This window comes from Heterocephalus glaber, unplaced genomic scaffold, assembly GCF_053883595.1.
Source record: "Heterocephalus glaber isolate CG9 unplaced genomic scaffold, H.glaber_assembly_v1.0 deba00000281, whole genome shotgun sequence".
NCBI classification, from domain to species: domain Eukaryota; kingdom Metazoa; phylum Chordata; class Mammalia; order Rodentia; family Bathyergidae; genus Heterocephalus; species Heterocephalus glaber.
Window position 1 is genome coordinate 20,028,248 of NW_028258139.1, and position 24,044 is coordinate 20,052,291.

At 38.5% G+C, this 24,044-nt stretch overlaps 1 protein-coding gene across 5 annotated transcripts in view; it reads right to left on the minus strand.

Moving 5' to 3' along the window:
* Positions 1-24,044, minus strand: part of Khdrbs3 (KH RNA binding domain containing, signal transduction associated 3) — a 170,537-nt gene that overhangs the window by 97,038 nt on the left and 49,455 nt on the right. For all 5 annotated transcript variants that reach the window (XM_087187350.1, XM_004837910.3, XM_087187364.1 and 2 more), the window contains exon 2: positions 16,297-16,415. In XM_087187350.1, the coding sequence (XP_087043476.1) occupies positions 16,297-16,415 (119 nt within the window). The remainder of the gene's footprint in view (positions 1-16,296; positions 16,416-24,044) is intronic.

Here is a 24,044-nt window from a genome sequence, read left to right on the forward strand (position 1 = left end):
CGCACTGACACCAGGGTGCTCACAGGGCAGGGCAGGGCAGGGAGAATGCTGAGAACCCTTCCCCTGGGGAGTCTGGGCAGGAGGAAGGCAGCCACCCTACACTCTGCAGAGACCCATCCACCCTGTATTCCTCCTCAACAAAAGCTTTCATCTGCAGAAGGATGGACAATATATTGTTTCATTATTTTTTAACATTAAAAAATTCAACAAAACTTGTACTTAGGTCAGCATCTGGACCTCAGTGTCATTGCTGATAACATGGGGACCATGTTCTAGGTCCTGAATGATTAAAAAAAACACAAGGACCCAGCCCTGCTGAGTTTTGCATTCCAGTGGTGGGGACAGGTGATAAACAAGTAACACACACATGCAGATGATAATATTTGCTGACAGGGATGGAAAGCAACTTTCGAGTGCAAGGCCTTTGCTTCATGGGCGAGCAACTTCAAGCCAGGCTGACCTCTGTGACAGTTTGGTAGGAGCTGTCTATGTAGGGACCTAGGCACCAGGATGCAAGGTGAAGGAAAGGGCAAGCAGCCCAAGCATTAAGGAGTTTCTGAGACATGAATCAGCCAGCAGGGGTAGAGAGGAGGGCTCAGGCCAGACAGTAAGAGACAGACAACAATATATCCGGTTGAGCCACGCAGTCATACCCTCAAGGGCAAATTTAATACACAGCCACCACAGGGTAGTTTCATTTGCTCTTTGCATTCTGGACACTGTTTAAATTATCCATATTAATTTGAATTCTTTCTTTTAACAATGATAAAAATGGACTGAATAAAAGGAACAAAGTAAGTTATGTGCATTCACGTGCATCCTAGACCCTTCTTTCATGGCTCCCTGCCAGCCAACATCACCAGGCATCGCTCCTGACACTCACAACCCACACCTGCTCTCTTCTCCACTGCACTTTTCTTAAGGATCAAACTGTATTTCAAGGCACTTCCTTTAATGATAGATTCTCAAGACTAGAAAATGTATTTTACTCAACTCCCCACTCTTCAATCCTTTGCTTTGTTCCTAATACATAGCTGGTACATAGTAACACTCAATAAAGCATAATGAAACAACAAAAATTAATGAACTTTGGGTCAATGAATCCAATGTTCTGTCTATTGTTGCTCTGAGAAAGCCACAGGTATTCCAGCGGCATCATAAAACATAAGACCATTCCTTGTACAAGGGGAAAAAAAGAACTTTAAAATACACAAACCATAAAATTCCAATCACAGGGTGTATCTTAGTGGTGACAGAATGCTTGTCTACCCTGTGCAAGGCCCAGTACCACAAAACAAAACAAGAAACAAAAACATAAAGGTCCTTGCAATGGTAGAATTCTCCCACTCAGACAAAAACATCAATATTGTCATATTTGTTTTTCCTGACTATGACACATACGTTTTCAATGCTATTTTTTATTAATGCATTCACTGTGTCATAGCCAAAATCAAATCCTATAGGACAAATCTCATATTTGCTAATTCCCTTTGGTCCCTTATGGTCCCTTCTCCCTTTCTACCCTAACCTGCTACCCTAACAACCCAGCCTACAGGTAACTAACATTTACATATTACCAGGTTAGTTTAAAAACAAAACAAAACAAAACAAAAAACAGGATCTAAAAACCAGCTCCAAAGAAATTTAACAATTTGAGGTATGCACATAAAAATGTAATAAGTTAGTAGAATATGACACAAATAATGATACCATCTGAAGAAAAATAAACTTTTTTTCTTTCACACAACACAATACAGTTCTGTGTCCACAATGTGGAGATTTCCTGCCCCCAAGAAACAATTCACCAACTGATGCCCTATGATTCCAGGGAATTTTGACACATCTACCTGGAGATGGAGTCACGCAGATTGAGGGCTCGGTCGCACAAGGGGTCCCCACTTCAGATGCCAATTGAAAGCTCCAATTCACAGCCTGTGCTTCTGACCAACTGGTTGTAAGTCAGTCGGAGTGCCCAGGATTCCCTCCTCGGCTTCCACTAACTGTGGTTTGGCTTAAAGAATGTCATGATAAACTGTATTATTTTTACTTGTTTATTAAAAGACACGGCCGAACACTAGATGGAAAAGGTACCCAGAGCCAAGTGTGTGGGGAGGAGCACAAGCTGCGTGCCTCTCACTGGCACCTCAAATTGCCAGCCACGCAGAAGCGCCACGAACCCCGTCCTTTTGGGGTTTTACAGTGGCTGCAGTAGTTCAGTACAATGGGTTAAATCACTGGCCAATGGTGGTTGTTTCAACCCTCAGCCGCTTTCCTCTCCCAGACCACACTAAGACCCGTAGTCTCAACCTTCTAATCATTTTGTTGGTTCCCCTGGTAAACAGCTCCCTCCCCACCAGAAGTTACCCAGGAGGTGAGGCCACTTGCCAGATGATCATTGCCTTGGAGAGCCTAAGGGTTTCAGAAGCCCAGTTCTGAGAACTAGGACTAAAGAGCAAATATTTCTTTCTTTTTCTTTTATTCTCCAAGACAAGGGAATGAACTCAGGACCTTCATACTAAGCTCGTGGTAGTCTGTTTTTACTTATGAGACAGGGTCTCATTAAGTTGCTAAATTGCCCAGGCTGGGCTTGAATTTATAATCCTCCTGCCTCACCCTCCCAGAGCGCTGGGATTACAGGCGTGCCCACCATGCCTGGCTCAAATATTTATTCCTTATTCAGTCACTTCATCACCTCAGCTATGGCTTGAATGTGCCCTCAAAACTCTTACAACAGTGAAGCTTAGTTGCCAATGTCATATTACTAAGAGGAGGGGCTCTGGGGGGTGATGAAGCCAGGAGAATGGACAGGGGCCTAGATCAAAGTTGGAAGGTGATTTCATTCTCTTCTACTCTTCTGCCTTGTGGCGACAGTGTTTGCCCATCTAGAGAAAAAAGCATGGCACAGCACTCAGTGCATCATCCCAGTCACAAGGAGGGGCTGCAGCAGGCACCAAACCTGCTGCCACCTAGATCTTGGGCTTTCCAGCCTGCGTGACTATGAAAAAGTAAATTTCTGTTCTTTATAAATGACTCGGTCTCAGGTATTTAGCAGCAGAAACAGACTGAGATGCCCTGTAGTATTTAAACAACTAAAAGTAGCACGTTCTACACTAAAGTGATTCAAAGGGTAACCAAAGTCCTCATATAGCATTTGCACTGGAGTTAAACTTTTTGACCCACTGCACATATAAATATGCAATATGGTCATATTAAGCTTGATTAAAGATATTGAAACCTTTTTTAGGACCTTATACATGCTATATTCTAGAGAAACAGCAAATCTCTATTTTCAAGGATCAGATCAAAGCCACATAATTTGCACAAAGCCTCATTTGGCTTGGCAATGAGAGAATTAGGAATGGAAGAATTCCACTGTAGCATTATCTACCTACTGCCGCATAACTAACAATCCAAAAACTTAACAGTCTTGAGCAATAGCCATTTTAATTTATTTGCTCACACTCCAGAAACCTGGGCAATGAAGGAGGGGTGCCTCAGTCCATTTTCTGTTGCTGTAGCACAGCACAAGAGGCTTGGCGATTCCCAAAGTAAAGAAGTTCATTTAGTTCAAGGTTCTGCAGGCTCAGAGCCCAAGATCAGGTGGGTGCATCAGAAGAGGGCCACCTCCTGCAGGGCAACAGAGCTGAGATGTAGAACAGCACAAGCAAGAGCATGCGGAAGACACAAAACACAAGCAGCGCCCTGCTTTCTTTCTAACAACTGACTCTCTGGGTAACTAATCCAGTTCACAAGAGCAAGACCTTGCTCCTTCCCTGGAGGAAACATTCATCCCTCCTGACAACCTAAGCACTGCTTCAAGGCCCCTCCTCCAACACCACCTCAGAGGCACCAAATTCCAACATGAGCTTGTGACCATTCTGGGCAACAGAGTGAAACCTTGTCCCCAAATAAAAAAATTCAACATAAGTTTCTGAGGAGACACAGCATACTGAAATAGGGAGGGGAGTGTATAATAAAGCTTGCTTTTGTTCTACTGCAGCTGCCAGAACGAGGTTTATTCTCCCAGCTCCTAAGTCAGGAGTGGCTGCCAACTGGGACCATGGTTCTCACTGGTTGAACTGATTCTGCTTCTGCCTTGTGTCCTGGACTTTCTCGTAAACTGGCAGCTTCACGGGCTTTTGTATGGTGCATTTGATTCTGAGATGAATGAAGCAGAAGCTATCTGTCAGACCTCCAAAAAACTCTGGCCTGCAGTTTGCATTGCGACAGTCCTGTTGCACATTACCAACTCACAGGAGTTGTGAGGTGTGAATGGACTCAAGCAAAGAGCTCTGCACAAAGCACGAATGCATGGAGATGCAGTCAGGGGGCACAGCACACAGAACAATCAACCTTTCACACATGGAACTGATAGGGCAGTCACTTATCAAAAAATTAAATTCTAATAGCCTCAAAGATGTCAGTTTCTTCTAAGACCTGGGTGTCTACCTGCCTGCCTACCAAAGCACCTAGTTTATAATATGTAAGGATGTTTCATGCATGTGAAAGTGAGTGAGCAGCCAAAGACAATGCCCAAAATGTATCAATCACATGCACAATGTTAATTAGAACAAAGCTAGAGTGTATCACATCGCACAGATGAAGAAAGCCGATTTCTAGTATGTAAGTCCTAATTGTTGTAATAAAACCTAACTATTTATTTAAAAAGACATCTGAGAACAACTAAAATACTAGAAACTGCATTAGATCAACAATGCAAACACAAGGTGGGTCTAAAGTAGGATGTTAAAAACACAAGAGAGGGTAGGAGGAATTTTAACAATGTTTGGATATAGTAGTATGAAGTAGGCATCACAAATTGATTACAGAACTGCAAAACTATGAGAAAGGAAGCAAACCAGCAGGGAGCCGGGGCATCAGCGCATCCTCTGGCAATGCCGAGAGTAAGCATCCCCTTTGGACTGCTACCACAAGTGTCCCCATGTCCTAAAGCAAGACAAGAATTGTCTCACCCCACTGGCCCTTCACCATGTGCGTGTGCGTGTGTGTGTGTGTGTGTGTGTACAAACAAGTATGTTTATCTGTCTAAAAAATCTATACTCGTTCCATCACTGGTTGATGAGGTTTTACCTACAGAGACAAAGGACTCACACAGGATGCAGAAATATAGTTCCTCTCCATTGCTCCTATCAGTTATGCCCTCCTCTCTCTTATATTAATTTAATCTTCACAAAACTGATGCCTTTCTGTGTTAGATTATAAATTCCTGTAGAATAAGACTCATATCTGAGTCACCATTTTTCCTTTGTAATAATTTCTCAGTAAATACTTGTGAAATTTAAACCTATTTTCTCAAATCAAGAAGCACTATTCAACAAAGTTTTTATTGATTTTCTTTCCTACAGAGATTACGGTAATATATTGAAGTTATAAATATATATTATTTCTTAAATTCATTAATTTTCCAACCATCAGTCACTAGGTATTATTTATTGGTGGTTGAGGTTACAGTGTTGCTCACTGAGTCTAATTCTAATCTAGAATCTATTTATAAATGGTAAGCAACCCAACTTATTTAGACATTACCAATTTTCATAACCACTGAAGTGTACATGTAACTTTCAAGATTACATGGGTAAATAGACACATATACACTTAGATGTGCACAGACATGACTAAGAAATGCACAATCAGAAATAACCCACTCTACATATCTTTTTTAAAAAAGTTCTATTTTCTCAAAGATGGATACACCAGGGGAGAGTGAGAATGGATGACAAAACGGACCTAAACTAAATAAACTTCTGTAGCCCAGAGATAAATGTGCTTGAAATTATTAATCCAGAAAATCCCAGATGATAACAGTCTGGGTACAAATGTGGAGAATGAACTGGAAGATTTAAAACCAAAGACCAGAAAATTTATACAGATAAGAGGCTATTTCAATAGACTGGGTCAGGGATGGTCCTTTCCTATACTAAATTATGAAAGTGTAAATCACAGAGAGAAAGACAGATGGTAGTTGATACAGGAAGCAAACGAATGGTATTTGAAGGATGGAGGGGAAGGAGGTTAAAAGGGAAGCGTGAACAGGCCAATGTGATGCGCTTGTGTGCTGCTTGTCATTTATTGAAATAAGAAATACAGAAGAAGTTCCATAATAGCCAAAAAGAGGAGTTATGATGTTCAGTTACAGTAAGGTAAACTCTAGGACATCTGTGGGCATCCAAATGGAAGTGTCCGGCTGTCCAGTTGGTGTTTGGGACGGTATTCGGCAAAGAGAAAGGTGATACAGTCACTGTCAGTAAGCAGAAGAGCTGGACAGAGAACCAGGTCTCACTAGCTCCCAAACCTGACTTCCTTCCACTCCGTAATCAAGCTTCTCTATCATCCTTTATTGTGTATTCTGGCTTCATGTAATTACACATCAGTTACTTGTTTCAAGAAAAGTTCAGAGTTTAGTCCACAGTATGAATTCTTGTCACTTTCTTCCAACAGATTATGAGTCCTAAAAAAGAGGTATCTTGGTCTATTTTTATTCCTATCACAATATACCCCAAACCAAGTAATTTATCAAGAATATAATAACAATTCTGGAGGCTGGGAAGTTCAGGAGCGTGGCACTGGCATCTTCTCAATTTCCCAGCTGCATCCTACCATGGCAGAGGGCATTATAGGAGAGACAGCAAGTGCATGGTCTCTCTGGGTTCATAAAGCTATTTCCACTATCATAACCCACCCCCATCTCATCCAATCTTCATTAACTCCTCAAAAAAAAGCCCCAACTCCAAACACTATAGACACATGAATCTGAGGATTCAGTTTCCAATGCATATATCTGGAGGGCACACATTCAAACAACAGCAACAGGGATTATATTCTGTTCATATTTCTTATCTCCACTAACAGTGTCGACAGACACATTTCAGTTGATACAGTTGGTGATCATTTGGCCCAGGGCCAAAATAAAACTACAGCAATATTGAAAGTATGTAAGCCAGCAATATGTTACTAAAGCACTTAAAGCACCTGTTTACATTTTGGGGCTCAGCAATACACTTAAAGATCTTCAGACAAAGGCATGATTACAAAGTTTATATACAATGATATTGAACACAGCCTTTAGTAATTCCTAAATTTACTGCTTTGTGATCAGAGGACATCTACTGTACCACTTCAAGTCTTTTCAATATGGTCAGATGCTTTATGAGGCTCACGGGGGGGGGGTTGTTAATATAACTAATGTTATACTCATTTGGCTCAGAGAAAAATTATTGGAATAATTATAATAAACCTCCAAAACAAGATGAATACATTCTTTCAGGAAGCTCTCACAGTAGGGTTGTCTTAGGATTCCACTTAACAAACTGAAGTTCAATAGCAGCTGCTATTTTTAACGAAAATAGGGGAAAGCCCAAAACATGCAAATGTCTGCATATGGTATCATATTTGCAGTTACCAACTTAAATGATTTTCAAATACTTATGATATGATTAGCACCAGACCCCAAGAACTCAGAGACCTCTGAGGAGAGAATAAGAGCCACTTTTGACAAGTGACTTCTTTCACTGCCCATAACTTTGCTCCCTCCAATTCCTACTCCTATGTGTGTGTTGTCCAAATGAGGAGAGGATTAAAGAAGAAAGGGACTGGATTGTAAAACAATAGCTGATAAGCCAAGAAGTCTCCTCTAACTACTGACACCTATAATGACCTTTCTACTTTTTTGCAGGGTCCCCAGATTTAATGAATACTAGAAAGAACCCTCCCAGTGACTGACAATACATAAATGTGTCTTTCAGTAATTATTTTAAATTTCAGGCTTCCTTGACATCAACTAAATTCAAAAACACCAACTAGCCAGGTGGGACGGTTTAAATGTGTCCCCTGCAGAATCCAGGATGCAACTTCATCCCCGCTGTGGTGGCGTTCAGAGGTGGGGCAATGCGTAAGTGGCCTTCAGCTCCTGCCATGTGAGAGGTAGCAGCATGAAAGCCTCAGCAGACACCCAATGTCTGGGCTTCTCAGTTTCTAGAACTGTAGGAAATCTATTCTTGCTCTTTATAATGACCCAGTTTTCAGTATTTTGCTGTAGCTGCACTAACAGACTAAACATCAGTCATCAGTTTGGGTGACTGCAGTTTGGGGTGGGGAGGTGTAGGTGAGTAAAGGGAAAATGAGATTCGGGCAGACAGATGGAACAAATTCTTGTGATGTATTGCACCATGTGGAGACTACAGTTGATGTCTGTTTGAAAATAGTTAGAAGGATTTTTTAATGTTCTTACCACAAAAAAAACAGTTTGTGAAGTGAGTTATGCTGATTAGTCTGATTTGATCATTCTAAAATTTATGCACATGTCCAAAAACATCATAGTGTGGGGCTGGGGTACAACTTAGTGGTAGAGCATGTGCTTGGCACGCACAAGATCCTGGGTTCAATCCTCAACACCGAAAAATTACACTGTATTCCACAAATATATAGAATTATTTGTTAATTACAAGTTAAGATATAAGTATATTTTCAGTATTTCTACAGTTAAACTACTATTGAATGCCTAAAATAATTTCCACCTAATTCCTCTGGAAAATAAATATCTCTGAAAATCAATTGGGAACTACAGAAAAGATCAATTTTAACATAACTGTATGTCTGGCTAATGCTATTCTAGGAAATCTTTAAACCTATGATAATTTCCATGCAAAAGGCTTCTACCAAGTGGTAAACTCATGGATTTTAAATGGCCTGCAACATGCTACGAGAAGAAAAATGCAAAACAACTTTAAAAAGGAAGGATCCCTGAAATTTGAGGAGCAAACATTTTTGATGAGTACATACTTTTCACAGTCCTCAAAGATTGCTACCCTAAACGCTTCTGTGAAGACAGTTAACATCAAGCTCTCAGTATTCACACAGCAGAAACAATTTTAACATAAGAACTCATGTTGCTAAAGAAAGTTTCACCAAACAGTGTGTATATAGTAAAACGCTTAAAGAGTTTAAGAGAAAAATTAACAAATTAAAAAATTTACTAAACCTAAATTAAACCTACAGATTTAAGTCAGTATTATACACTGGCCAAGGATTTAGCTCAGTAGTGTTGCCGCCTACCTCAAAAGTGCAAGGTCCCAAGTTCGATCCCCAGCATCAAAAAAAAAAAAAATACACTAAATTTCTAAATAACCATAATGGCAAAAGTATTTTCTAAATTTATATCTTCAGATTCTTCCCCCAAATTTAAACAGGTCTTTTTAATCCTAATCATAAAAGTTATAGTGCTATTGTTCAAACACCAAAGTAGACAAACATGTAAAAATAATATGAAAAATAATCCTCCAGAAAGTAACTGCTGTTAAAATTCCCAAACTGAGACCTATTTTTTATACCTTCCTTTTTTTCTTTTTTCACTTAACAATGTAAGACAGTAGTCTCCACTAATCTTTGGATTCTCCTTCTGAGGGTTCAGTTACCCATAGTCTATTCTGGACCAAATGGAGTAAAATTCCAGAAATACTTACTTTATAAGATTTAAATAACATTTGTTATTGTATGTTGTTATAACTGTTCTGTTGGTTGCTAACCTCTGTGTCTAATCTATAAATTAAACTTTATCACAGGCATACACAGCAATGAACAGCCTTGGTAAGGCTGGGCACTCTGGCACCTGCAAAGCATCTTGGAACACACCCCATGCACAAGAGGAGACTGCTGTATAGACATGTCACAAAAGAAGATTATACAGAGATGTAACTGACATAATTCCAAATTCCAACTCAGTTTCTAAATGCTGCGTATGCATTCTTCCACCCAACGTGACGCTGCATGTGGCATTCCCTCTCCTGAAACAATTTCCCTGGAGAATTCCTCCACATGCTTCAGGACAGCTCAAATGTCACTTCCCATCTAACTTTACAGCCCCACTAGCTAACCCTACCCTGTTAGGGTTTCTACTAAACCCCGCATATCTGATTAAAATTAACCTGCTTAGGCAATGAAAGAGCTGGTAATTAATTTCTCAAATGCCTCTGGCTTACACATAGTGTCACCCTTCAGCCTCATCCTGTCTTCCTCCTGACCCCTGACCCACTGACCTCTTCAGAGCAGCCTTCTCTGAGGGTATGGAGATGATTCTCCTTTCTGTCTCTGCACAGCACCCTACATAACAAACATTAATGAATTTGCATTCGGGATAAAACTGAGTTCCTAGAGACCAGAGTCTCCATCACTTTGGTTTTCCCATAACAGACAAAACTCTCAATAAATGTGAGCCATCTGAATGGATGGAGGCACCGAGGAATGAGGAAAGGTTTGTTTTTGCTCACAGTTTCAGAGCTTTCAGTCATGGTTAGCTGGTGCCCTTGTTTTCAGGCCTGTAGAGGGAAACATGGTGGAAAGATGCAGGTGGAGAAAAGCTGTTCATCTCCTGGCAGCCAGGAGGCAGGGGATGGGGGGGAGCGAGCGAGGGAGGGAGGGAGACAGAAACAGAGAGAGGGGAAGGGGGCAAGGGACAAGCTCTAGTCCCAAGGTCACACTCATGTCTTGCTCCCTTCAACTAGGACCCACCTTGCTGAGTTTCCATTACTTATCAATTCCGTTCTATTAGGAATCCACCAATGGATCAATCTACTGACCTCTCCAGCCCCAAGCTCCAACTTGATTGCACTAGGGATCAAGCCTCCAATACATGAGCTTTGGGGGGACATTTCAAACTCAAACCAAAATCACATATTACATGGTCAGATATGTAACTCAGGGAAGTAAATGAACTTCCAGGTTTGAATAGTAAACAGTTGATATTATATGGTCAATGGCATGCCATGAAAGAATATAGAAAGCCAGGGTGCTGGGGATTTAGCTCAGGGGTTCTGCTGCCTGCCTCGCAAGCTCAAGGACCCGAGTTCGATCCCCGGTACAGAAAAGAAAAAAAAACAAACAAAAAACCCCCACATAAACAAGGAACCTGTCCAATGACACTTGCTTTAAAAAAAAAAAAAAAAAGAAAAAGAAACAAAGCCAGGTATGGTGGCGCACGCCTATCATCCCAGTCAGTACTTGGGAGGCTGAGGCAGGAGATCACCTCGTGTTCAGGGCCAGCCTGAGCTGCACAGTGAGATCCTGTCTCAAAACCACAAAAAAAAAACAAACAAAAAAGTATAGAAAACAGTTCATCAAAAGAACTGAAACTTTTCAGTTAATGAAAATGATAAGGAGGTTCAGGAACCGAGCTGTCTCTGACCTCAGAAGCTGACAGTGCCCTGTCAGCACCAGCCCCAAACAGAGCTGCACCACGTGGCACCTCACCTCGACCCCCAGTGCAGGGCTCTGCGTCCCGACTCAGCCAGCTCACTGACACAGTGTGAAGTTCTCTCTCCAAGAACTGGCTGCAGTGCTGCATCCATGTTCACACAACCTTGCCTGAACCTTGCATGCCCGTGTTCACTGCATGTCCATATTCCCTTTTGATGGTTCTTAAAGCAGTGGACCCCTAAGCAACCAACCTCAGACATTATCAGGCACTTAAAATGGGCTCCGAGCTATTAGATGCAGGAATTATAATTTGTCTTTCCTTACCTCATCAAATATGTGAGATTTTCTTTCATATATGTTACTTCATATTTTGCATTTACTTCATACATGTTATTCATATTTTCTATTTCCTGTACTAGTTTGTGCACAACAAGGTATCAACTTTGGGTTAATCATCATCTACTAGACTATAAACTGCTGATAGACAAGAACTCTCTGGTCATCTTTATATTGTATACTGAGCATGTAAGACCTATCTATTGAGCACAAAGAATCAATGAGTAAAGGTTTCCATGAGCTATGCTTTGTTTGTATATGAAAAGTTCCTGACTATTTTCTGTTTATAAAGAAGTACACGCCATACAGGTACTATAATAGGCTGACTACCTACAGGTGTTAACCATAAACTCTTCAATTCTAAAATATACCAGCCAACTAACTGAAACCCTGGAGTCACCAAATAAGGCACAGTCTGTGAAACAGAAAGAAGATGTTAAAGTAAGGAGCCAGGGCTGAACTAGTTTTAGAACTTTTAGCCCGAGTAGCAGGGTTTGAGACAATCAGAGTACTGAAATATGAGGGAGAAATCCTAGAAAAGAGAGTCAGAACTGTGGACTGCAAATTTTGTTTATAAAATCTACTAAAATCTCTGGCTGACTCCTGAATCACATATACCAAAAATTAAGTGCAAAAGTCAAAATGAGGAAAAAACTGAAGGCCAACTCAATAAATAAAGTTAGCAGTCTGGATCCAACTAAGTTGATTAACTGGGGAAACAAATATATCAACATCCTTCAGAGAAATATCATAGAATCTAGAATTTCCACATTTATTCACAATCTCCAGTATACACCCCCAAATTACTCAACATGTAAAGAACTAAAATAAGATTCTTAAGAAAAATAAAATACTATCACATGTTTTTAACTGTACTCAGTGACATAAATGAAACACTCAAATGAAAAGATAAAAACTCAAAATAAAAGAAAAAAATGTTAACACAGACACATATGTTAACCATAAACTCTGTAACAGATAATTATAACCCCTGACATAAAAACGTTACCTGACAGGGTTAATAGCAAAATGAAGACAACATAGCAAAAAATCAAACAAGTGCAAAACACAACAGTAGAAATTATCCATTCCAAAAAGCAGAGAAAAGAAAAACCAACAAAAGTAAACAAGAGCCAAAGGAAGATCAGTGAGAATATCAAAAGGTCCAACATGCATGAAAATGAAGTCAAATGGGGGAAAAAAAAAAAAGCAAGATACATCATGTACAGGTACAAATTCCCCATGATGAATGTTATTATTATGTGTATCTCAAGTATACCAATAAAAGGTAAAAATTTTGAAAGATTTTTTAAAAAGACAAGATGAGAAGACATATAAAGAAACAATAACTGAAACACATTTCAGTGGACCAATCCCTTAAAACAACACATCAAAAATTGTTACAAAATTGAAATAGAAAATCTGATAAGTACCTTATCAATCAAAGGTAATGAACTGATCATCCAAATCCAGGCCTAGATGGCTTCATTGGTCAATTTTAACAAATATTTAGAAAGAAATATCAATCTGTCATACATTGTATGAGAAAAATGAAACATTTTGTGGCTCATTTTATGAAACTAACATATTAACGGCAAAATCTTAAAAAATATATTAAAAATGATATGCCAGTATCACTTAGGATCATAGATGCAACTGAATCCAGAAATATACAATGTCCTTAGTAAAGAGTGTTTAACTGAGGACTACAAAGTTTTAATTTACAAAAAGTGAAGTTAAAATTTACTATACAAAAAATAAAGGGAAGAAACACCCTATGTTCATTTCATTGGATACAAAACAAAAAAAATCAACAAAAGTTACCATCCATCCAGGATCAAAATTCAACAAAGCTGAAACAGAAGGAATATTTTACCTAACACATGTTATCTACAAAAAGCTTACAGCTACAGTTTTCAACTGTAAAAATACTGCAAGCTTTCCTCCCTGCTTGGGAATGAAGGAAGGTTCCTACACTCACCATTTGTATGCAGCCTTATATAGAGATACTAGCCACTGAAATAGACAAAAGGTATAAAAATTGGAAAGTAAGAAGTGAAGCTCTTTAAGCAGATGATATAATGATTATATGCACAAAAATCACAAAGAATTTATAAAACAACTAAAACTAATAATTTACCAAGATACAGGGGATATTATAAAATTTATATTAGAAGCAGACTAAGAAAATACTTAAAAATATTAATTTTACAATATTGTTGAAAACGAGAGATGCACAGAGAACATACAGTATTTATAGCATATACAATAGAATAGGACACCTACACAGAAAAGGATAAACTTGAGGCATTCTTAGGTAAATGGATGCAACTTAAATGATAATGTTAAGTGAAATAAATCAGACACACAAGTTTAAATATCACATTGTTTCTCTCCAGTGAGAAACCCAAAGTGTAAACAGGGGCAAAATGGAGGGCAGATACCAGGAAACAGGAAGAAAGTTTTCCAATGGAAAGGGGAACAACAGATGGGAGAGGGGAAAGGAAAGTAAGGAAAAAGGGATTGGAAGGAAAAAATGGAAATAGAGCTTTTATAAATGGGGAGGGGAAGAAAGGTTGAGGGAGAGGAGGGGAGGAGGACAAAGAAGAAGGAATTAAGATGTGCCAGGCACTGTGCCAAGCCCCCATGGTGAATGCGACCCTTCTGTACTGCAAACACACAGTACTAACAAAAGTTACATAAAATACTGTTGAAAGCGTAAATTATTTGGGAATAAATTTAACCAAAGGAACAGAAGAACCTGCCCTGAAAATATACAATGCTGCTGACAGAAAATAAAGAGATAAACCATATTCAAGAAATGGGAGACTCAATAGTGTTCAATACTGGTAGGATGTCAAATCTCCCAAGATTGCTCAACATACTCAATTCAATTTGTCAGCTTGTGGAGATTAACAAATTAATCCTTAAATTTACATGGAACTGTAAAGGATCCATGTGATATCCTCCTCCATGAATAAGCAATCCTGATCAGGCACAAAACTGGATTGATAATACCTAATCTGTCCCACTATTTATAAAATCTCTAGTACAAAAGACAGTATGGTACTGGCATAAGGACCCATAAACAGATCAGTGGAATAGAATAAGGAACTCAGAAATACAGTCCTATGGTCACTGATTTCCATCAAAGGTTCCAAAACAATCTGTGGAGTAAAAAAATACCTTTTACCAAGTAGTCCTGGAAAGAGTGGACACTCATATGGAGAAAAATGGGCTTGACCTTTGTTTTAGTCCATTATCTGTCAACGGAACAAGATACTTCAGACTGGGTAATACATGAAGATTAGAGGTTTCTTTGGCTAACAGTTCTAGAGGCTGGGAAGTCCAAGGGCACGGCAGCAGCCCTTGGCTGGAGTTTGGGGAGGGACTTCTGACGGCATCATAACATGAGGAGGGTACCACATGGAGTCACGGCCAGCACGAGGCTCAGGCCTTTCTTCCCCTTTTTATAAAGCCACTAATGCCATTATGAGGGCCCTGCCCTAAGGACCTCAAGGAATCTTATGTATCTCTCAAAGGCCTGCCTCCAAAAACCATGAACATATAAATCTGGGGATTAAATTTCCACGCATGCATTTTTGGTGGACACAGTCAAACCACAGAAATTTCGTAAGTCACATCATACACAAAAAATGCATTGGAGACACGTTTTGGACTTTAACCCTAAATAAAAGTCCTGATAACAATGCCCCATCAAAATGTAAAACTTCCATTTATCCCAAAACTCTGTGAAGAAAACAATAGGCAAGCCATAACCTAAGCCAAATAAATGTCCGCAAAACATCTATCTACCAAAAGACTTGGGTCTTGGATAAGGCTTAGAAACAGTTTAAGGACTTGAGCATCAAAACTGAAGACAGGTATATGAAAAATTGCACAAAACTATAAATTATCAGGGAAATGTCAATTAGTATCACAAGAAGGCATCAAAATGACTAGTAAATATAAAAGAAAACCTGGCAGCACCAGATACTGATGAAGACGTAAGACAACTACAATCTGGGATGCCTTATCTGTGGACATGTTAAAAGGTACAACCACTTTAGAAAAAAAGCAGAGGAGTTTCTCATAAAACGAAACACACATCTATTTCAATGTAAGTATTTTACCCAAGAGAAATGGAAATACACAGTCACAAAATAACTTGTGTAAAATATTTCACAGCAATTTAATTTACAATAACCCAAAAGAGAAAACTTCACGAGCAAATGGATCAACTACGCTACATTCAGGTAAGGGATTATTATTCAGCAATAGAAAGAAATGAGCTGCTGATATATATACAGCAGTATTTTTGAATCATGTACATGGATACTTGACAAAAAAAGGCTAAACAGGAAAAGATTTAAATAAAATTAGAACAGACGACAATTTTGAACATATGGGTGCCAAGCATTGTTCTAAGCACCAAGTATGGATGATCTCATTTAATTTTTAACCATCCAACTCCGTGACAGAAATGAAGAAACTGAAGTGAAAAGACAGGTTGCCCACTTCACTCACAGGACTCAAGTGTGTTTTCTTGGGGCTCTGTAATTCACACTAGTCATACAGAAAAGACAGAATCACTAAAGTCACTAAGTAAATTTTTAATTAACTTCAAATGTGTTTGTAGGAAGTGGGTGCTAAGAGAAAACAACTCTAGGAAATACCAAACAGAATACAAATAGACATCTGCATCCTTGCGATTCAGGGTAACACATCTGCAGTGAGACCTCACTGTCTTACCTTAGGAAACTGTTTTACAGGAATTAACACTTTCTGTCCCAGCTTCATGTTCTTATTAATCACCACATCAATGTACTTTTCTTCATCCTTGCCTTCTCCTTTTTGAAACTTTTCTATTTCTGTGGAGGCAAAAAGATAACCATGAAGTGTATGACCCAGAACTGCAGAAGCTAGAAGTTCTGGTTAGCTTGGTTGTGGCATGAAATAAAATGTAAAAATATGGACTATTAAGTTGCTATTAGTTTTTCCAATAATGACACATTCCCTATTTTATCAATGAATCTTCATAAATGGAAAAAATGCATATAGCATGGATTATCAAGTCAAATCTCAACTGCTAATGGAAGGGAATAATGGATTAAACAAAAATAAAAATAAAGTTCTTTGGGGCCTTCGGGAATCTTAGAGAAAGGCTGATCAAATGACAAAGAAAAGGCAGAAAGCAGTCTCAGTCAGCATTACAAAGCACTGACATCCCTATTTATCAATCTTGCCTGGCTTTCTAAAGCTTATACAATCAAGAACTGACTCTAAGATGGCATTAAAAGCCCTTACCTTCCATCAGACACCTCCGCAACCAAATCTTACCTCCTCACATGTAACATTACCAACTACATGCTAATGTTTTTCTTCATGCTCTTCGCTCCACTTGTAATGTTACAATGATGATTTCATCTTCATCTTTCAAAGCTCAACCTCATTAAATCTCATTTTTCTTGTGCAATTGTCCCTTTCAGTGGAGCAGCAGATAGTCGTAAAGCACTTTATGTGCCATTCAACTAGTATTCCTAAATGTGGAAAGAATGTGCACCTCTACCACCAGAACACAAATTTCTCTTAGGTTAAATCTATTTGTTCATTCAATGAATACCTACTATCAAGAGTTTACTATGTGCAAGTTCCAGAGCCTACAAATACTGGCATGCTGTTTCATTCACTCCATTCATGATGGTGGCATAAGAGCACACAGTTGAGTACTAGGTGGGCCTATTACCGTTCTGTGGACCAGGTGTCTTGTAATAGCAGCACAGGGAGGAGTCAAAGCTGGCATAGGTTGTACAAAGGGAAAATTGTATTCCCCACTTTGCTTATTGAGCTAGGAATATTTAAGAATTTAATAGGTGTTTTTCCTGGACCAGGCACCTCACGCTCATGACATAATTCAGTCCTCAAAACAGACAAGGCAGGAGGATCACAGAGGTGCGGTGACAACTGGCAAAAGGAGGCTTTACATCCCAGGCTGGTCGGACTCTGAGGACGGTCTGCCGCCCTCACCACAGTGGCCTCTCTCGCCATCTTTATGTTGTACCAGAAAGAATAAGATTTTCATAGCATCTTATGGTAACAGGGGGATGTGTTTAAAGCAAAGGCTTCAGATTTAGAGATTCATTCACCACTAAAGAAGCCAATAGGCTTCATAATACTACAGGAGAATTTTCACTCCACCATATTGTGGCCTCCAATTTCTTACCAAATTTGTTAAAAACAGTAATTTTCAATGAGCAACAGGGAATTGTTATAGTTTAAAGACAAGAAGATTTGAAGAGTCCTGGATCTACTAATAATTATGAAATTCTATAAAACACACTTGCTAGGATTCAGGTTCTTTGTGTTTAACACTAGAATATCTAAGGATTTGGTTCTAATAAAGTTCTGAAACATTATGCCAAAGGGAAGAGGACTGAGAGATGGAGGGAGGGGAAGGGAAGAGGATGAGAAAAGAATTAAGATGTATTATGTATATGTACCAACTCCCCAAGATGAATGTACTCATTATGTACTACAAACATGTTCTGGTCAATAACAATAATAAACATTTAAAAATAGAATGTTGAGATCTTATGTGATCTATGTATGCTGACAAAAACTCTCTCCTTGACCAAACTTAGTAATAGTCATCAAGGTGTTTTCCTGAGTTTTGTGAGTCATCACAGCCTACTGCAGACCTCAGGATGGGAGACAGTGGAACCCCAATCAGTGTAAACAGCCAGGCGGAAGTGTAGGTGGCACAGCTCCCAGGACTGGCCCAGTATAGCAGGGAAGCAGAGCCCTCTTGTGGAACCGAGCCCTTGGAGCTTGTGTGTTTGGGGGGACTGGGGCGGGGTGTCTGAGCTGACTCCAGTGAAACTGCAGGACATACAGCTGGAGCTGGAAAACAGGATGGTGTTGGCCAACATTATGCAAGGGGAATGAAAATGGACAGAGAGCGAGAGGGCAGAAGGGAAGGGTCAGGAGACAGGAGGACTGTTGGGTAAAAGTGGAGCAAACTAAAGGATAGCTGACACTGAGGCAACAGGGACAGAGAAGCACTAAGACTCCACAGCAAGGGTCCCCCGTCTGTTTCCTTGTACTACAAAAAGTTTTGATTCTGGAAAACAGATTCTAAGTACAATCTGTATGGGAACAATATATAGTGAAAGAGAAGAGTACCTTTAATTTTTACTGATATTTTTCTATGAAAATAATATATGCACAGAGCAAGAAATTTAAAGCTGTATAACAGAATATAAAATTAAAGAAAATGGTTAATTTCCTGTTGTTTATACTTCTGAGGAATTATTTAGTATTTCAGAAATTTTGCATTTATAAAGACACACTATTTGAAATTATAGAACTAATGATATAAGTGAACCGAATTATTTCTTTTTTTCAATAAAGAATAGAAGTCAGATCAGCTGTTTCTTGGAGTGTAATAATTCATGACCAGTTTTAATTAGTAGAGGAAATAAATCCAATCATTTATTACCTACTTATGAGATAATCAAAAATATCTTTCACATAGTAAAAAGAGTCAACAAAATTAGATACATCAAAACTTCCTCAAAAAAGAATTTTTATATGTGGATGTGTGACAAAATAGATTTAACTGCCTTCTTTCTTTTCAAATAAGAAAAAATTTTTGAGAACTCACACCGGATGCACAATTTTACATTTAATTCTATAAAATCTACATTTCAAATATTCCCCTTTCCATGAGTGACATTTAACATTTTGAAGAATATGTAAGATTTAAAAATTAGAAAAATTTTGTATCCTACCATATATTAAAATTTGAATATACCCATGATATTAAACAAGAAAATCTATTTAAAAAACACCTAGTTTGTTCTCTAGATACAGAGTCCACTTTAAAAAACTGAAGTTGCTAAAACACATTATTATTATCTTGCATAAACCTTAAATTATCTTGCAATACAATGCTTCAGTCCTTACAATTTATCTTTAAAAGTCTGTGTAAGCCTCACACCAGGCTGAAAGCACGCAGTTTTGCACCTCCTGGACCTGCTGCAGCAAGCAGCAATGCACACAGCCCGGGCACCCATTTCTGGGGCTCAACAAAGCTGGTTTAAATCATGGCTGCTCTACTTCTCTCAGGCCTTCATGCCTTTTAAACAAAAGTCAAAACTGGTCAAGACTTTTAATAGATACCGTTCAATCAACAATTTTGTAATTTTCCACTTAATTGAGGATTGTGAGTAGTATGATGTTTTCATGAAATCCCATAAAATGCAATGTGAAAAATAGGGAGATTTGTACCGGATCATCTATAAAGCCTCAAGACAGCTATCTTGTATTTATGCCTGTTCTACACTGAGAATAATATATCCTAAAACCTATGCAACCTGGGAAGAAAAGAACCTGATATCCACACCAAGATGGATATGATCTCTAGTTAATTACAGCAAAGGATGGCCAACCAATAGAAAAAAATCTAACCAGATTTTCTGGATCAAATGCATAGAGGATTTGATTTTCATTAATCCCAGATTACATTTGGTTTTATACAGCTTCACATACCGAAACCATCTCCCAGATCAGAATTAATAAGCAAATATGTGATTAAAGTTTTATATAATATGAAAAATTAAAATGCTATGTTTTCAAACCCCAGATGCCCAATTTCTGTCACTGCAGAAACACAGTTTCACTGCGGTGTAAATATCTGTTTCGTTTTTTGTTTGTTCATTTGTTTTTGCTCTGGCCCAGTATAGTTTCCTAAGTAATGGCCTCTTCTCTACTTAACCTTCCAAATGTATAAAAAGAGCAAAATAAAAGATAATAAGAAACAAAGAAGGAGATCTTTTTACAAAAGGGAAGGGAGGTGAGGTCCTTCTATATCTATTTTCTTCAGGGTTTTATCATGAATGGATGTTGGATTTTGTTAAAGGCTTTTTCTGTGTCTACTGAGAAGGTCAGTTGATTTTTTGTTCTTCTGTTTATGTGATATATTGCATCTATTGATTTGCATATGTTGAACCATCCTTGCATTCCAACAGGGAAAAAGCCAAAGGAAATAAACATTCTGGGCTCAATTCTGGGTCATTCCATCTTCTGCTAGTGACACAAACGTATGCTGCTGAACCCATCCAGAAGCCAGAGGGGGTGGGCAATGGTGATGCAGTCCTTGCCCATTCACATCAGCCTCCTGGGCACAGAGGGCAGAGGAGGCTGGAAGGGGAACAGGTAAGGTATTAAGGTCTCCAGCACTGTCTCTGCAGCAAACTGAAGGAATCTCTCTTTTTTTTTTTTTTTTTGGTATCAGGGATCGAACTCGGGTCCCTGCACTTTCCAGACAGGTGGCATAACCACTGAGCTAAATCCCCGGCCCAAACTGAAGGAATCTTTACAAAGAGTTTCGGAATTTCCTTTGCAACCCAAAGGTTTCATGTGAGCTCACTGCATATGAAATCACACAACAACACACTAAAAGATAATGAAAATTATTTTAGAAATCACTTATTATAAAAACACTAATTATTATTACTTTGTTGACAATGACTCATCCAGTACAAGGCTGTGTATTTGACTTGAATAATCTCTTTATCCCCAAAAATTCCTAATCATGTCCATTTTATAGAGTCAGATCCTGAGGATTCATGTGTTTAAGAAGTCAGCCAAATGTTAGGCACCTAATAAGTAACCAGAATCAGGATTCAAACCCATATTTATCAATCACTTCCTAGCCTTTTGGCTAAGATCAAGTGTAGCAAAACCACATTTATCTGACTTCAAATGCCCATACTTTTCTTCTTTTTTAACTACAAAAAATATGTACTAAAATTTGGTACCTAACCTATTTAAGTGTACAGCTCAGTGGTATCAAACACATTCCCATCATTAGGGAACAGATCAACTTTTTTATCTTGGAAAACTGAAACTCTATACCCATAAGAGAACCATTCCAAGGTTTTCCTTCCCTCCTGGCCCTGGCAACCACCATTCTACCACCTTCTGTTTCTGTGAATCTGATGACTTGAGCAGCCTTGCAGAAGTAGAATGTACATAGCTGTCTTTTGCACTAACTTATTTCCATTACTAGTATATCTTTGATGTTCTAGGAGCATGTGACATTACTTCTTTCCTTTTAAGACTGAATAATGTCCGACCGCATGAACATACCATACTTTGTTTTTCATTCACTGGTCTATGGACATATGGATTATTTCTACCTCTCAGCTACTATGAATAAATAAAGAGTATACCTTTGAATTTCTTTTTTATTCCTTTCTTCTAGTAGTGACATGTGAAAATGTTCTGGAACATGTAAATCCCAAGTATTAGCGATAGACTTTCTTAATGCAGCTCTATCTGCTCATCCTTCTACTTGATTTTCCTAGTGTACAGTAAAGCTTTTCTGTGAGAAATATGTTTCAGGGTCACAGGAACACCTTGAAATTGATGAACCTCAATGTTGGTGATATTCAGTGAGGTTTGAAAGTGGAGTTAAAGGAATTCTTGAAGGAATTTTGTGTGGCATCGGGGCAGTGGGGGGGTTCAAGGCTCAAACCCCAAAGAAAAAGTAAAGAAAGAGTCCTCTACTGCCAAAGTAAATTACAGGGTTCAGTAACTACAAGGAGTCAAATAGAAGTCACATTTGCATACAGTGGCTGAAAAAATGGTGAGAGATGCAACTCCTACTTGTGTATAGATGCTGACACCTAAGATGATTAACTCAGAGTACTTTAAGGTGCTGTGTGCTTCTTCTGGGTCCACTGTTTGTCACCCCAGTCCCCTTGGGTGCACTGTTGACTGCTAAGTTCTGAACTGCCATTCACAATAAGAACTCTCCAAGAAGAAAGCAAAAGGCAAAACCTCAAAGAGAGGAAAACCCTGGAACTCACCTGGCTAGGCTCCAACTGGCACTCGTTATATGGCTGTCAAAGAGTAACTTGATCTAAGTTGCAAAGTCTTCATCCAAAAAAGGAGAAATAACAGCACCTATCCTTCTAGATCATGATGAGGATTAAATAATAACTATTTGCAAAGTACGTATGATCACAATAACCTACTGCAAGCATTTATTAAATAACACAAATGTCTATACTACATAGAAAGTTCTTGAAGGGTGACATCTTTTCTAATTTACCCCTTTAACAGTTTCCCCAGAGCGGCACTTGGGCAGTGAGTTTGTTTACATACTGACTATCCCCAGCATCACTAGGGCAGGTGTCATTTCAATTAGTCAATTCTTGTATTGAATAAATTTGATGAAATTGTCCTTTTTATGTTTCCCATTATATTATCTTATAAAAATTATGCAATTTTGTCATCCTTTACTTAAATAACTGGACTGGTAAGTGGTTAACTTCATATACCTTGAGCAAACCCAGAAAACAGAACTCTGTATAACTCTAGAACACCAACCTTCCTCTCCTCCCACAAGTGAGCTGATGATACTCTTTTGTGTATAAAATGTGTAGCATAGCATACCTTACAGAAATGCCTACTTATTGCTCACATTTATTCCACACCAAACAAGAATGTAACTTACAGAAGGTAGGAACCTGTATCTATTGGACTATAGTACACTACTTAGCATTGACACAGAAAGGGATTCTTAAATGGTTACTAAACAATTGAATAAAGGAAAGTGATATTTTAAATTAAACTGGAACAAGTAGAGTGAGTTTATAAAGAATGAGTAGTCAGTGCTAAAAAATGCTCTTCTAAAAGCTGTAACTTGTTAGTTTTTTAAAAGGTATTGAATAAAAACTCATAAAGGATCAGAAAAGTATAAGTGAATAATGCCGTTCAGTCTACACAATAAAGTACCAGTGTATATATTAATAAAGCCAATAGAATCCTCCGCTGTTTTCCAAAAAACCTTAACTCTTTCAGGAACTTTAACTATAATATACTAAGGAACATATGATAAAATAATAATACCCATATTCAACTTTCAGATATCCATTTTGAAAGAACAGAACAGTCCAAATGGGGGAGTAAAACTGATCTCAAAAGATAGATAAACAGCAACCACAGCTGCTATAAATTCTAACTGACAGATTAGTAAAATGTTACTCTGGCTGGTGCTCTGATAAGAAATTGTTTAACCTCCAACATGACAAATGTTTTCACTAAGAAATGACTTTATTTAAACAATCCAAAACTAACTGACCACCTATCGCATTCAAACTGAGTTGAATACACTTAAACTGCCCAAACTAGATTGACTCATGCAGCTCATAATCTTGCAAAGAATGTTGCATAAGCAGAAATGAAAGGCAGAGCAGGGTGGAGATATCTATCACTATCTAATAAGAATGCAAAAACTCATCATAAATACAGATAAATACATCTCCATCAAGGGAGAAGGAAACAGTAGTCTGAATATTCAGAATTATTGAAAGTAAAATATTTTTACAAGCATAAAGCAACTATCTTTATGCAAAATGTCTCTGAATATGCATAAATACTGAGATTAAAACATACACACGAGAAAATGACAGCCAAATTCCTCTAGGGGG